The sequence below is a fragment of the Hypomesus transpacificus genome, unplaced genomic scaffold, assembly GCF_021917145.1.
Source record: "Hypomesus transpacificus isolate Combined female unplaced genomic scaffold, fHypTra1 scaffold_27, whole genome shotgun sequence".
NCBI lineage: Eukaryota > Metazoa > Chordata > Actinopteri > Osmeriformes > Osmeridae > Hypomesus > Hypomesus transpacificus.
The window spans coordinates 1,503,914-1,520,299 of NW_025813796.1; the positions used below are offsets into that span (position 1 = coordinate 1,503,914).

General features: G+C 47.4%; 1 protein-coding gene across 2 annotated transcripts in view; it reads left to right on the forward strand.

The window, feature by feature from the left end:
- Positions 1 to 16,087, forward strand: part of dcc (DCC netrin 1 receptor) — a 142,125-nt gene extending 126,038 nt beyond the window's left edge. Inside the window, exons 26-30 of one of the 2 annotated variants that reach the window (XM_047014851.1) lie at positions 3,157 to 3,306; positions 4,612 to 4,863; positions 9,092 to 9,234; positions 11,523 to 11,622; positions 11,659 to 16,087. In XM_047014851.1, coding sequence (XP_046870807.1) covers positions 3,157 to 3,306; positions 4,612 to 4,863; positions 9,092 to 9,234; positions 11,523 to 11,612 — 635 coding nt within the window. In that variant the 3' untranslated portion in view covers positions 11,613 to 11,622; positions 11,659 to 16,087. Of the gene's footprint in view, positions 1 to 3,156; positions 3,307 to 4,611; positions 4,864 to 9,091; positions 9,235 to 11,522 lie in introns of both variants that reach the window. The other variant, XM_047014850.1, reaches the window with a different exon arrangement.
- Positions 16,088 to 16,386: the final 299 nt, after the last annotated feature.

The following is a 16,386-nucleotide window of genomic DNA, read 5'->3' on the forward strand; positions in this document are numbered from 1 at the left end:
TGCTGCCAGTCTGCCTCACGGTAGACTGGCCTAAGGATCTCCTACAAGTAAACCTCCCCACACACACACACACACTAATACAGGTATTACCGACATGCTTTCCTTGCTCTTTCACAGAACCCCTCTTTCGTCCTTGTTCCTTGAGCAGGAAGTCCACTCATCCCCCCATCACCCTGGCCTCACAACATTGTATTACTCCACTCCCTCGTTTCCCTTCCTCTCTCGCTAGCCCTTACATCCGAGTAGGACGTGGGTAATTACCAGCCTCTTTCCCCCTCACTCTTTCTCTCAGTTGCTCTCTCCGTCTCTCGCTCTCTTTATCCGTGGCCCTGTTCCTCTCCCCGGTACTCGCATAAAAGAACTCTCACATGTCAGGCCCATCCCCTGGGTGGCAGACCTGAAAGATCGAGAGAGACACAGAGAGAGAGAGAAACAGAGAGGGAGGGAGAAACAGTGTGTGCGACAGAGAGAGACAGAGAGAGAGAGAGAGAGAGAGAGAGAGAGAGAGAGGGGGAGACAGAGAGAGAGAGAGAGGGGGAGAGAGAGAAGGGGGGAGAGAGAGAGAGAGAGAGAGAGAGAGAGAGAGAGAGAGAGAGAGAGAGAGAGAGAGAGAGAGAGAGAGAGAGAGAGCAACTGAGCGTGCTTACAAGCTCAGGGTCCCCATTAGCACGGCACATCCCCCTCAGTCACCTTCTTACCCTTCAATTCACCCCCTTCCCACACACACACACACACACATACACGCCCAGCAACATCCTCGTTTCCCAGACCTAGGCATCCTTACACCTACATACGGTACCACAGTTGTCTAATGATCTGGGTGACTGATGTGTTATATTTATTTTTTTGGGGGGGGGTGGGGGGAGATTCTGCACCAGACGCCCGGAGCAATCAGGACCTCTGCTCCTCTCGCGCTCCTCTATCATACCCCCTGTCACACGACCTGTCTATCATACACCCTCTCCGCCGCCGTGTCTGCTCTGTCTAACGCACCCCCCCCCCCCCCATGGCACCCCCAGGCTAGTCTGTCGCACTCCAAGTACAGGCACCAGGCACCTTTAGCTTGCCACCGGGACGGATGAAGAGGAATAGACTTCAATCGGGTAAATTCCCCAGGTTTAGTCTGCACGCACGCGCGCTTGGGATCAAATGCTATTTTCATATCGAGTCGTCCGTCTCGCTCTGGCTCCTGCCTCGTGTTTTCATCAGGCACTGATTAGGGGGCATGTTTGGTTTGTTAGCTTTAGCGTTTGGGCGTACCCACGGCGTACTGGCTAAGCCCACGGACACAAAGACGCGCGCAGGCATGCCCACGTTCACACAGCCTCGAATTTGTAGCGATAATCACGATCTAATAACAATGATGCCGCCGTTAACACACACCTACATATGTAATTAAGAAATTGACGCGCAACAATGAGGGCCATTAATATCACTAATGCCACTAAGTGGAATCCCCGCCCTAATCTCATTGACTGCTGCAGGTGATGACCACGCCGGCCTTTAATCTGATAATCCACTCAGAGTATGCCCTCGCCTCGTGTTTTGTGGCTACAAAATGGAAGCCCAGCGCCAGATGGATGATTGAGGAGGATGGCGGAAGGTTTGAGGCTTTAGCTTGTCAAAAACAGTCCAATCAACTCACGGTGGACTGAGGCGATTTTGAAACCATCCAATCCTGTTTGTCCCCCTTTCTGCGTTCCGCCCAGTGCTAGGCTCCGCATCCGGCTGCCTTGCCCAAATTCGAGTCCTTTCGCTAGACAGAGCAAAAAATCGCGTGACAGCGGCCGCTTTAATCAATTTCTGCATGTTCCGTCGCATGATTGGAGATCTAGCCAGCAGTTCAAGCAGCATTCGGCGTGCCAAGACGAGATCCTATGGATTTTCACTCGTGTAGATGTCCAGGTGAGGTCACAGGGTTCAAGGCACCGGGCCTTAGCCTCATGTGCATGATCGATATCGAATGATCAATATCTGTATTGATCATCTTCCACATCACAAAGCTTAATACGGCGACAAACCCCACAACCTCCTTTGGTCTTACTTGGCACTTAAATGGGTCAAGTCCACTTACTTACTGTAAGTCGTTCTGGATAAGAGTGTCTGGAAAAAAATACAAATAAGACTAAATGTAAGTCCAGCCGTGTGGACGATTGAATGCTTGGATGCTTTCTTTGTTCACTGAATATCAAATATGAAGGAGAACGCACGATCTGTATGGCATTACAGATTGTTATATTGTCGTTATATTCATTGAGAGTGGCAAGGATAGACCAGGGCTATTTGCACTGGGCTTTCGTTGAGATGTGGTTCCGAATGTTCTTCCGGCGAGCAAACATTTGGGTTGAGAGCGAAGCGTTAACCACCGTGTTGTGAACCGCTGTGGAAGTCCCATTGACAGAGCGAGTCGGAACGTTCCAGAAGTGCTTCTGAGGCTTCAAGGTATATAGACTGACCTCATCGACTCCACCGTGATAGATGGAAGAAACACACGCACGCGCGCGCGCACACACACACACGCTACAGCCACGTACACACCCACACGCTCTCTCTCTCTCTCTCTCTCTCTCTCTCTCTCTCTCTCTCTCTCTCTCTCTCTCTCTCTCTCTCTCTCTCTCGAGGCAATTCCTGCTCTGCTGGTCCGAGGTAGTTTCGAAGATAGGGATCTGTGTGTGTGTGTGGAGTACCTGGGGCATTTTAACAGCCAAACGCCCCCCTCCCCCTCAAAAGCCCCCTAGGTTTCAGTCTCAAGGTCAAGGCTTAGGTTTTTTCTCAGTTTTTTATTCTTTTTTTATCTTTCCATCTGTCTGTGTGTGTGTGTCTGTCTGTCTGTCTGTCTTTCTTTCTGTCTAACTAACCGAGGGTTTGAAACCAAACATCCCAGCTGGTTTATCTCATTGTACTGTAGGAGAGATCCTGCATAGGAGCTAGCCCTTCTTATTTGTCACGGGTAGACTGTTAAGTCTCTCGAAAGTAAGAAGATTATCATTGAACAACACAGGAACTACTGTTGGAGTTCATCAAATCAACAAAACGTTTTCAAGGGGCCAGAGTAAATACCACGTAATCCGGTTTGTTTCCTTCGTGTTAAACCATAGCTTGGTTCGACACACCGGTGTGTTCTCTCATTATGTTTGCCCATCATCTCTCCCGTAGCCGTGGTCAGTGCCATTCCTGTTCCGACGTTGGAGAGCAGCCAGTACCCGGGCATCCTCCCCTCGCCCACCTGTGGGTACACGCACAACAAGTTCACCCTGCGGCCCATGCCCTTCCCCAGCCTGACCGTGGAGCGCAGCTACGCAGCAGGTACAAGTCGGAAGACTCTCTCTCTCTGTCTCTCTCTCTCTCTGTCTCTCTCTCAGTCTCTCTCTCTCTGTCTCTCTCTCTCTCTCTCTCTCTCTCTCTTTCTCTCTCTCTCTCTCTCTCTCTCTCTCTCTCTCTCTCTCTCTCTCTCTCTCTCTCTCTCTGTCTCTGTCTCTCTCTTTCTCTCTCTGTCTCTCTCTCTGTCTCTCTCTCTCTCTCTCTCTCTCTCTCTCTCTCTCTCTCTCTCTCTCTCTCTCTCTCTCTCTCTCTCTCTGTCTCTCTGTCTCTCTCCTGGCGGTGCCTGGCTCGTCCGAAGCTCCGCTCCTACTCTCTCCACAAACCATCTCTCCCTATTAGCACCCTCCCCTCACACCCTCCACGCTCGCTCTCATTTTGTTGAAAATACAACAGCTGTGTCGGCTAAACAACTCGGCCTGTTGCAAGGCCAAGTAATTGTCTAATTCCCCGTCAACCTATATGTGTAATTGAAGAAAAGAAGGAGAATTTTCGGCCGAGCCAAGATGGAATTGGGTTACCCTTAGCCATCAGAGAAGGGAGGAGGGGGCGGGGGGGGCAAGGCACTGTTGGTTGAGAGGAGACAACAGGAAAAAGGCCACCAATATGTGGCTTGTTTGTAGACGACTGCAAAAGTAGTTCCCCTAAAGTACCTTTCTGTTTTCCAGAAGACAAATGAACTAGCAACAGAGAGAGGGATACTGTGGCTCATATTATAATGGTTGCATGCCAACTAGACATTTAGTATAATTGCGAACAGAAAGAAATGGAGTAAAACAGTCGTTCCCCTCCTGTGGTGGATTACTGTTTAGTGGAATATATTTGATTGCAAATAGTTTTCTCTTTGTTTATGTAAATGCCTTGGCATATGTTCTGTACATATGGAACATGGTACTTAGCCACACATATAGGAAGCATGGGAGTACATGCCCAGAGGTCAGAGGGCAAGACAACTAATAGGTTTGTGTGGGAGTGGCCATGAACATGCTGTCGAGCGTAAAAACATGTTCTCTTCCATCACATCCTCTCTGAACTCTCCCCCATCCCTCTCTGTTTGTTCCTCTCTCCTTCTGATCTCTTCCTCACCCGTCTCTCGCTCTCCCTCTCTCTCTCTGATCTCTCTCTGTCTCTCGTTTTGGTTCGCTCGCTCATTCCGTCGTCTTTCATCGCGGCTCTTTGTACCACGCGCAAACGCACAGACCTTTTGTGTGTATGCGCGTGTACCAAAAAAAAGGACCTCCTCGAACGTTCGCTCACAAACCTCCCCGCGTGTCTCCGTGTTTGTGCTTCCAGCGCTGGGCAGCGAAGGAGCGGCGACCGCGGCCCTGCAGCAACAGCCGACCCTGATCACCAGCACCAGCAGCAGCGGCGTCGGGGCTCAGCCGGGGGAACTGGCTGGCTCGGAGGAGGCCCCCAGTGGGCGCACCATCCCCACCGCCTGTGTGCGGCCCACGCACCCGCTCCGCAGCTTCGCCAACCCCCTCCTGCCCCCGCCCATGGGGACCATCGACCCCAAGGTGTACACCTCCATGATGCCCCAGTCAAGTGAGTGGCGGGGACGGTCAGGAGGGGGAGGTCGACGTGGGAGGTGTGTGGTGGCAGTGCTGTCAAAGTTTAAGACATTGTAGCTGGGCCCGTGAATGGGAGTATAAACGTGTATTATGAACATATTGTAGTACTACTGAAACTGATTATGTATCAATCAATATTTGATGATACTGTGGTGGGAAAAATTCGGGAATTTCTTATGTGCTTCTATTAATCCACTGCCTCTCCCCTCTCTAGAAAAGAGAGGTATTGCATTGAATATCTGACACAATTCTGCTGTATCGAGTGACAGTGTTAAATAGTAGTTATGCTTGTGCACTACTATCTGCTAGCTCTGTCATCCTTAGTTATTTATTTTCAAACGCGAGACCTCCACAGAATATTACCCAGAGGCGGGAGAAACCGGTGTGATCCAGTTCTGAGTCCACCTCTCTTACTCGGCCCCGACAGCCTGCAGCTGGGAGAGTGGAGTACTCTCGTGATCATCATCACTGAACTGTGTGTGTGTTTGTGTGTGCCTGTGTGTGTGTGTGTGTTTGCCCGAGTGCTCATGCGTGTAGGTGGGAGGCTGTGTGAATGTGTTCTCCATTATGAACTTTGTATGCTCAGGTGGCTGAGATTACCATCGATTTTGTTGTTCTTTTTCCCTCCCATCCTCCAACCGCCTCCAACCGCCTCCAACACTCGAGGCATTCTGGGACACACACAAACACACTCCTTTGGAGAAGTGATGCCTCTCTCTTCTGCCCCCCCCCCCCCCCCCACCTGAGCTGCTCATAGCCAGGATGACAACACAGACGCTTGTCTCGAACACCATCCTCTTCATTTCAGCCACTACAGTTAGGGAGGCTTCCACTGATACGGATGCTGTTGCTACCCTGTACCATGCCAGACATCATTTAATTGGTTTCCCCGAAGCCTTTTTGTGCTGTATGGCCAGTCTGTTGGCCAATAAACCTGTTTTTTTCCCTTCTTTTGTTGTTGCAGCACTGATGGATGTAGGGTGGAAAGGGATGTCAGGTGACCTCATATAGTGGAACGAGGAGTAGATTAGGGAGGCCTACATTGTATTTTGGGAGGATAAACAGACGTCCATATGACAAGCAGGCGTGAAACAGACTCGCGCAGACTGCTACTCGGACCTCAGAACGAAAGGTCGCAGAACGTAGGGAACATACCCTGAACGGTAACAATGGCCATTCCTGACACTGCACTTCTCCAAAACTGCGTTTCCCAGAACTCACAGAAATCGGGTATTTGCCGGAGGTCAGGAAACATAACGCAGCTGAGTGTAGACTGATAACACAGATATCACCTGGGTAAGACTGTCCTCAAAATGACTGCAAACAAAAGTACCTCTCAATCTCAAAGTCAAACTCCCTGCTTCAGGAAATCGCTTTGCTCATTAAGCCGAGAGAGAGAGAGAGAGAGACAGAGAGACAGAGAGAGAGAGAGAGAGAGAGAGGGAGAGAGAAAGAGAGAGAGAGAAAGCGAGAGAGAGAGAGAGAGAGAGAGAGAGAGAGAGAGAGAGAGAGAGAGAGAGAGAACCTCGAGGCTCCAGATAGCACGGGGGAGCATTTCCAATCGTTTTACAGTATATTTACTTCACACTTGATTCATTTTAGCCGGTAGAATCGATGAATATCCTCCTTTGAGGGAATCCATTGAGTTTCCAGTCGACCTGGAGGTGCTCAGACAGCTCAGACCAGGAGGCATATTAGCCTTCCATTTGTGAGTGTCCACAGAATGTTTACCTTCCAGAGGCCGCCAATTTCTTCTCCCTGCCAAGCCTGAGGGCCTGAGATCTTTTTTTCTCAGGTGTTGTGGTGAGAAAGCTTGAGTGAAATCATAGCACCTGTCTGACTTAACTTTCGCCACTGGAGAGTCGGTTGATAAGAATGGACATTGATCGATTATACAGCAGGGTTTAAAACGGAGTCACTTAGACACTTAAAAATACTCCAACACCATTTTTAGTCTACGAGCCTCGTGGATTGATGAGAGGTAGGAAGGGATGTAGAGTACAGAACCGTATGGAACGACAGCTTAGTGTACCAAACTCTATCCGTTTACAGAGGTGAGCAAGACTCAGGCCCAAAATATCTCCATCTGACCCGACCTGTTACTACCAACTAGAACTTAGTTCATCCAGCCGGTTCAATATGCTGCATTCATATACAAAGGAGATATACTGCATACAGGGGCGCCGTATAGGGGGGGAAACTAGGACGATTCTAAGGGCCCATGACTGACAGGGGCCCCAAAAAATAGAAAAACGATTAGAAATCATCAAAAAATATAAATCTATATTTTTGATTTTCATGGGGCCCAAAATTCCTTGCGGCGCCCCTGACTGGATATATCCCAGCTTTTTTTTTACTAAACCAAACTCTATCTGTATACCGGAAGTTTCCTCTTCCGTGACCACTTCTAAATCATCGTCATGGTGAGACACTTGGAACTCCACCCACTCTGCACTTGCACCCATTTTCAACTCCACCCGTAATTGTGATTGGACAGAAGAGGTCCCTTTTCCAGACCGTACCGGCACTAGAAATGTTTCTTACCTCTCTTTGAAACATCTCCAATCAAGTGAGCTTCGTTCGGGATTACACAGATGGGTTTTCCAATGCAGTGAGCCTGCTCTTATGGGGATCGTCTGAGGATAGGATGAGTGGCACTGCAGGCCTGGCTCGAAGCGACAGTGTGTCAATCGATAACACAACTTTGGTGGTGTGGAAAGTTAGAGTACAGTAGATGTGGGAGAGTCCGGAAGGACCCCTGTGGCTCTCTGGGTAGAGAGCATAGCACATACGCTTACGGCTTTCCCCAGGGGGCAAGGGTTTGATTTCCCGGCCCTGGCCATTTCCTGCATGTCATCCTCTCTCTCCCTGCCTATGATGTCCCTCTCTAACGGTCACTGTCAAACTATATGAGGCAGAAAGTGCCGGAAATACCTTTGGAAAAGGGAAGTGGTTGTTTAGTGCTCAGGACCATATTGAACAGATCAGCCTACCATTTCAAAAGTCTGTTTTTCCTTAATCTTTAATCAGCGATTTCCTACACAGATTAATTCTGTCCTGAATTCAAATCTACATGAGCCTTCGAGGGATACTGTGCAATCAATTTACATTTTCTTCCCCCGAGGGAACTTTTTGGATGTCTGCCGAATACAAATGAATGGGATTTGAATTTGATCCGTGCTTAATCAAGAACTTTCCTCTCATAAACATGGCAAAGTCAAGTATAGGAATATGCACTGTAGTCTGCCAGAGTTTCTGGTGGGGAAAGCAACATACCCTGCAGGGACGACCGTGGCAGGCTTGGAGCCATGGCTGCTCACTTGATATTCATTGTTCCTCCACCTGCTCGCAGACCAAACCCAGCAAACACACAGAAGTTAGAACAGATCTGCCGTAATCCCTGTCCAGCTGGCCTCTGTTGTTACTCTCCCCTTTTCCTGCAGTAGGGGAATGACAATAGCAGTGATTGTAAGTGGAGTTGGGGCCCGAAGGAGATGCGGGCAGGCCTGGGTGAGTGATTTGGCACTTTTCAAATCCGAAAAAGCAGCATCTCATTAAGCCTAATCATCTGTGGATGGGCTCGGTCGCCCTGCGTGCTCCAGTGTCCATGGAGAGTGAAGCCAACCGTTGGCGCTGAGAGTGCAATTAGCTCGTCCAAAAGCATGCAGAAACAAAGAAGACGCGGAGGAGGTTCCAATGTTGCCGACGTGGCTGGCCATAGCACGCGCGGATATTCATTCCCAGAGCGGAGAACCAACCGGAACGTGCGTATCCAGGACCCGTTTCCGCACAGCTCTCGGCTCGAGTTAGAGTGACCTTTTGATCTGTCTGTTTACGCGTCTGCATGTTTGCCTGCCTAAATCTCTGTTTGTGTGCCGCACTGTTTCGAGAGCTGAAGGCGTTCAGGTGGCTAATTAAGATGGGGAAAGAGATAGGATGGACGACGGAACAGCCTATGTTGTTCTTTTCCACCACGTCTGTCCATCTCGCACCCTCCCTGCCCTTCTCGGTCTTTCTCCCACTTTTCTTCCTTTTCCTTTTCGCCAACCTCCCTGTCGCATTTACTCAAGTCGAGGCTCGAAGCACCGACCGTAGAGATGGGGGATCTTTTCCCGCGTGCTGTTTATAAGTCCAATGGGGGTTCTCCCGCTGTATAACTCCCAAGGGTCCATGGACTTGAGAGTTGTTCTTTGTGTTCCCAGGTGCCAGTCTCCCCAAGCCCCAGGTGAAGACAGCCTCTCTCGGCCAGGCCGGCAAGGCCCGCTCACCTTTACTCCCGGTGTCCGTGCCGACCGCCCCAGAGTTGGCAGAGGAGGGCCAAAAGCAGCCGGAGGACGCCGCTAATGTGAGTCACATGACACACGACGTACACGTACTCTTGAGAACGAACCGCACACTCGTACGCAAATTGAACATGCTTGGCTGCAGTATGAATAGCATTCTTTCATTGTTAACCCCCCCAAAAAGCTATTACAATATTCTACTCTCTCTTTGTGTGGCTAGAGTATTCGTAAATGGAACCATGGCCGTGTTGGCTGGGTTTGACGTCTTCCAGTTCCACAAAGTTGCTTGAGAAGTTATACTGACCTTTTTTCAGCCATTATGAAATGGAAGTTCCTTTTTTTGTAGGGACAGAGACAGATTGTTCATAATTGCAGTCCTTTCATCTTAAGCAGCCGGGAAGATCATAAAATGTGTTATATTGAATTTCCCACCGCAGACAAGTCGACAGTAGACCTTTCAGCACCTGCATGTCTAATTGCGACTCTTTGAATCCCCTAACTTCTACGTGTGTTACATTTGCAGTACGTTGGTTAACTATGGCCCTAATTATAGTGGCTGTCATCCCTGATGACATCGGGAATCAAATCGCAGAGCAGAACCAGCTTACACTGAGACTGGCTAGCGGACAGCTCACCAGGTGTGTGAGAGAGAACAGCCATTTCGAAGAACTCTGGACCTCAAAATTCATACTCTGGACCTGATTCACATTAAACTTGGTATTTGTTCTGTTCTGGCCTGTCTTCCTCTTATTCCTCATATAAAATATCAGAGATTATCAGAGAAACCATTACTTAAACATGTGAGAGACATGTCAGATTAAAGAAGTGCATCGTACGCGACGAGGCTAGTGAAAACGCGACGGCTTTTGAACGCCGTCGAGGAGGACGGCGATAGCGCGGCGCAGACAAAACACCATTAAACATTAACGCCTCAATAACAATAAGGTCGACGAGACATTAGACGGTGCTCCAGCGTTGGCAAGTGAAGCCTTGCGCACGGCAACTCTTCACGGGGGGCTGCGGGGGGGTAACGAGAGAACGCAAGAGGAGCCGGAGAGCGGGGAGGGACGAGAGGAGGGAAAAGTTCAGCGGTCTGCTATCCATCTCACATATCTTTGTAATTGATCTGGCCTTTTCTCATCAGCCAGATAGTCCGAAGGAGTCTCTCCAAATAAATAGGCTGGCATCGATCAAGCACTTTATAGGCTCATCTTTCCTCCCCTCGCACTTCTATTGGGTCCCGCGTGTTTTTCTCTTTGATCAGAACGGACCGACCCAATCTGGAAAATAAAATATGACCCCCCTTTTTTTTTATCGAGCTCCCAGAGTGTTGTGTTAATTGAGCGAAAGGGGAAAATGCAGCCAGATGAAAAGCTATTTTGGAGAATCCAGGACATGTTCGTGGAAAGTGTGCCATAGAAGTGTCTGCCATGGCTTCTGCTGGTTCATACGTTCTGTCGGGGTGGTACTGGAGTGACCGGACTGGTTTTGGCCCTGCAGTGGGAGGCTTAATTTGTCTGTTTGAAACCTCGTAAAGCATATCAGAGCAAACTCTTTCATGACTCCCACTTTGATGTCTAAGCGTTTTATTGAAACAGCTCCTTATTGGTGCCAACCCATTAGTATTCACTGCTGCGGCAGGATTGGCTGACAGAATGCAGCCATTCACAAAGATACTGGTGACTGATCTATAAATCACAAGTACATTGGACATGGACATTCCAACAAGCACACATACAGTATAGCCAAGTGATGGGCAATACTACTGTATTGTTCCACAGTTTGTGTTTTAACTGAGGGAGGGGAGAGAGAAGTTGTTTGCTAAGTGGTCTAATGCAGACTATGGCAGATGGTCAGGGAGCAATAACCTACATGCCAACACAATAACGTGGGTGTAGGATTGACTCTGTTTACATGGAAATGGCAAATGGTTTCATTGAACCACATCAGAGGAACTGGCAGATATGAATGGAAGCACTTACGCCTGAAGGTTATATCACCGGTTTTACCAAGAACTGGAAACAATGGATTATAGAGTCAATGGAAATACATTGCAGTCAAATAGAATAAGGACTAAAAGAGACAATGAAAGGGGTGTACCAATTTTTTTAGGACTATATATTGTTGAGTTGTTAAGCTAATGTAAGCACAGACCAAGTCATTGAATTGTTTGTAACATAGAAGTGTATGATACATAACCTTGGCAACCTTGCAGATTGTGGATCTTTTTAACGAAAAAAAACAGCCAGTATCCTAGATGTTGTCCCCGCTTGTTATCTCCTTCATTTCCCACAGCGTGGCCTGCAAACACTTCCATTTAATTCAGGCATCCTGTTTTGCTCTCCTTCAGGTCTACGAGCAGGACGACTTGAGTGAACAAATGGCTAGCCTGGAAGGACTGATGAAACAGCTCAATGCCATCACCGGCTCTGCCTTTTAACAGCAGGCAGGCCTCAACAGACCCACCCATCACTACAGCACAGCAGGCCTCAACAGACCCACCCATCACTACAGCACAGCAGGCCTCAACAGACCCACCCATCACTACAGCACAGCAGGACTCCCTCAGGGGACTGGCATGGAGACAGGGAGCGGGAGGGGGGTAGGTCAAGGTGCCAGGACCTTCATGGAGCCTTCCCACCCTCCACCCACACCCCCCGAACACACACCACAAAACCTCTCGCCTGAAAGGAGACACGAGACGACGACAAAAATATTTTCATATTCCCCCACGCATTGACTTCCCTTTAAGCCGTCCCTTTTTTCGATGTCCGTCGACATGGCCACGGTTCGCTTTTTTGGGGGTTTACTTTCTGTTGTTTTTGATGACTGGGGTTTTGAGGACGCGTGTGTGTGACAACTGGACCTACTGTGTGGACCGTTGCCTCAGCCACCAAAGGTTCCCTGGACCCGAGTTGCCTGGCGACGGGATGTAGCCAAACCTGTTTGTTTACACCCACTTCCCTTATCGATGAGTCGACGGCTACAGCCGCCACGTTTTCTGCTCCCCCCCCCCGCAAGCCAGGATCCACTGTCGCGCCCAACTGTGACTGTTCCTCCTCGTTCTAGCCCATTGTCTCTTGTTGCTGCTCAGCCAAACCGCCTCCCTGACTGTGTGCTAGCCTTTCTCCCACCAGAGGACACGACGTGTTGGTGTTGCCAAACGGACCTTGCGAAAACTGAAAAATACAAAAAATACACACACACGTAACCGACCTTTTTGTTCCCGTTAAAGTGTGTGGCCTCAGTCCTACTGTGAATCACCGAGCATCTGGCGATGTAGGGGTGGGAAGGCTTCGAAAGGAAGATATCACTCCGCTCCTCTGGACAATCTGTAGTTTCACCCCCCCCCCCCCCCCATCGAGACCGCGGGCGTTTAATACAGCGCGGTCACTACCACTGCATCGAACCTGTGCATTGAAGCCCGAGTTATTTTTCTTATAGTTTGATGACGAAAGTGATGGTGAGAATGAGGATTAAGATGAGGACTCCACTCGCAGTCATTTCACGAAAAACATGTACCTCACTTTGCATTCACAGAGTGCAGGGGTCGATTTTTATATAAAAAAATCAATGCATATTCCATATAGTATATTTTTACATCAGTCTTGTCAAAACTGTTTTGTTTTTTGTTTTTTTCATACGTGCTGCCATGTCCGCTATGCATCACTAAAGACCCAGCACACAACCTCAAGCCTTTCCAACAAAGCAAGACATGCATACACGAAAACATGTACAAATAATTGATCTTACATACGATGCATCGATATTCTGCTATTTGACTCTTGAACCCTGATATTTGCTATTAGCTGGTCTCTGTTTTCCTTTGAACATGGGCTGTCAGGAGAGGGCTCTGCATTGTTATTCAGAGGAGATGGGGTAACCATAACAGGGGATAATGTAGTGAATTTATTCAATTGTTCCCAATATTGGAATTCAGAGGCACGCTCCAAGATAACACCAGGAAAATGACTAAGAAAGCTGAATATGTTGGGGTTTTATTTTGTTAATGCCTACACATGCCCTCAGAGTCAAAGATCAGTCACCCCCCCAATGTTAATACATAGATCATTCCGGTTCCTCATAAGACTGTGCTTTCGTGACGCCTTTTTTTCCTTTGGCTTCTTTGTTTTTTTTTCTTCTCATCGTCGTTTCGGTTTCTGTCCGTTTGTCCACATGGCTCTTTTGTTGGAAAGAAATAAGAGACGTTTTATGTGCCTATATTTTTTCAGTTGTGTACCTTTTTTTGCTTTGGTCACTTTATTTGAGGTTTGTGTTGAAATGTAAAACATGCTTTCGTTTCTTTTGCCTCACCCTAGATGCAGGGTACAGATGAGCTCTCATGTTCTGTGAAGAGGGGCAGACGTTGCTCTATATTTTCTGGTATGCTGTATGTGTATTTTTACCTGGGGAAAGAATCTCTACAGCAAGATGTGATGAATTGCTGTTTTTTTATTGTACAGTACCGTCGAGCAATTGAAGTATAAATTGCTTGTTAACACTTTGAGGGGGGAGGGGGGGGGGGGGGGGTACTTTTTAGGGGAAAAAAATAATATATTATTTACTGTCCTCCTCTGATTATTATTTATGATGACAATGTGATCATTTCGAAAATCTAGTTAAGTTTAGGGAAAAAAACATACTTGTGGGCCCTGTCAAGTCTGTAAGTTCTGTTTCTACATATAATGCACTCTCCTTTGGGGCTCTCTTCAACAGTGTCCCATCTCTGCAAACACGGTCACACACACAAGATTTTTGGCAACATTTTCCGTTAAGGTTTTACATTAACGACCAAGTAACTACATAGCATACTTAGTGTAAGTGTCAGGGCTAAGGGGTGTGGATAAGGTACAGTTGAAGATTGTGTGACCAAAACAAGATCAAGGTTTATATTTACCAGTGTCATTACTCGTACAACAACAAAAACATGATGAACCCTCATTACATAACAGTTCCTTTGTAACTACAACATCGTTACTCTAGGCATCGCCTTGTAGTTACACGTTGGTTAGTAGAACCTTAATGTAAAGGGTTGCCACCTTTTCTTAATCACCATTTCCACATATAAGAGGTTGTGAAACAACACAAACCTTCTTACAGGTAAATAGGATTTATTGTCTTTAATTGTCTCTGTTAATGACAGTTGGACAGAGAAACTAAAGAGATAATAAAAGTGAGACTGGTGCGAACGCCTGCTTTGAGAAGGCCCTTACCAACTCTTCACAATACTCATCTCCCTCCAACCCGAACTAAATAGTGCATTTGTTGCAAGCCTGTGCACACCCTGTCAATGGTGCAGTGGTCTGGCTGGGAAGTTCCCAAAGCTGAAACAGTACGGGTGTGAGTCCCGAAGCAAGGCCTACTAATGGGGTCCAAACAAAGGCAGATGTCACGGAACTGCCTCGTGACAGACCACCCGAGAGAGTTGCCCCCCCCCTCCATGCTTGTTTAGCGACTCTATATTAAGCATACATCTAGTTTGTCCAAAAACTCTCCTTTTGAAAGCCACTTGGATTGAGTTTTGGGCGATGCAACTCAGTACCAGAGAACGAATGGCTCTGTGGTAGTCGTGAGAAAAGGAGAGGGGCTTCTTCTTCCGTGGGCTATTGGAGCATTGAACCCACAGGGTGACTCAAGGTGACTTTGAGGCTGCCAAATGTGCTGATGAGACAGTGTTTGAGATAATGGGATATTGGGTTTTACTAATGAACTATCAGTGTGCCATGACAAGGATGGGAGCCCTCCAACGTGGACAATTGCCCAATATGGATTACGCTATGGTTATGTTGTTTATAAAGAGACCGTTTCTCGACTGTCGAACAACCCTTGAAGCTCCAAAGTGAAGTCGAATCTTTCAGCAAACTTCTCTCTCCAAGACTTCTTCGGCAGGAATTTTCACTTTTGCGTTGGCCATGCAGTGCCAGACACGTGTGCATCTGAGGTCAATCATTCTGAAATGAAGTACACAACCCTTCAGCTAGGTTAATGTCCTGTATCCAGCCATGTTGTCCAGGAAGTGTTTGACCCCCCCCCCCCCCCCCCCCCAACTAGTGTCCAACAGACGTTGGGGCGTGGTGCTGGTAAAGAGACTAACACTGCATACTAAATGCCTTTTTCCTTCTACCGCACACTTTTTTGGGGGGGTGTTCCAAATGTACGGAAGGATAGAGTTCATCAGCACAGGCCCATTCTGCGTTTTAGGGTCGGCGTTTGAGGCTGTGCAAGAGAGTGTACGGATGCACACTTGAAGGGAAAGGTTGTTTTATGAGGGAAGGATGACGTAAGGAATATCAAACGCTCCTACTCCAACACAGTCTTACTGTTGTACTCATAAAGGGAATCCACTCGTTTTTTTCTTTTCAAATCTCCCATCAACATAAGGGTTCAAAGGGAAACGTAGTTCACAAGAGAATTAAGGCGTGTCAACTGTTTACTGACAGTAGAAGTGATGTCAATATCAGTCAGTATTCCATGCTATCAGCTGTGTAGATCCTACGACATGCCTCAGTCAAACTCAAACGAATAGCGCAGGCACCATTGAAAATGGAGACAGACTGGTGTGTATGTCACGACCCTGGCCCACTCTCTCCTTCATAGATGACATTGACAGACAGTTGAACAATGGACAGGAGTCCTGAGTATATGTAACTTTGAATTGATCCTTAAATTGTCACATTTTAGAGTTGTTAACTAAACTAGATTAGTGATTGCAATATTAAAGTGTACATTTTGTTTATTTGAGTGAAAGGGAAGATGTTGCATACCTTAAAAATATGAAAATCTGGCTGTTTCTACCCACAATGTTGTATACAATTGCTGGTTTTGTAATGCACTGTAGAGCAGTCCAATGTTCCTTTTTTATAGAAATGTTATTTCAATGGTGCATTCTTTTCATTTGATAATTAAAGTTTTGATACAAAACACGTGGTGTCAATATGTATCTCTTTACCTTAGAGACATACAGTATTCTGTAACTCTTCAAGCAAGTGATTTCTCCTGAACAACCAAACTAGATGTGTCACCTTCCATATGTTGACTGTCATTTTGCTGGAAAGTTGTGAAGATTGATGAGTGTGGCAAGACACAATATGATAAACCGATTACGCCTGCCTGTGGTCTCATACAAAGTAAGACATCCTAGCATAGATACATTCAAAACTGTTCAGGCATAAAAGGTTAGATCCACACAAATCTAACAATAAATATTCCATCAA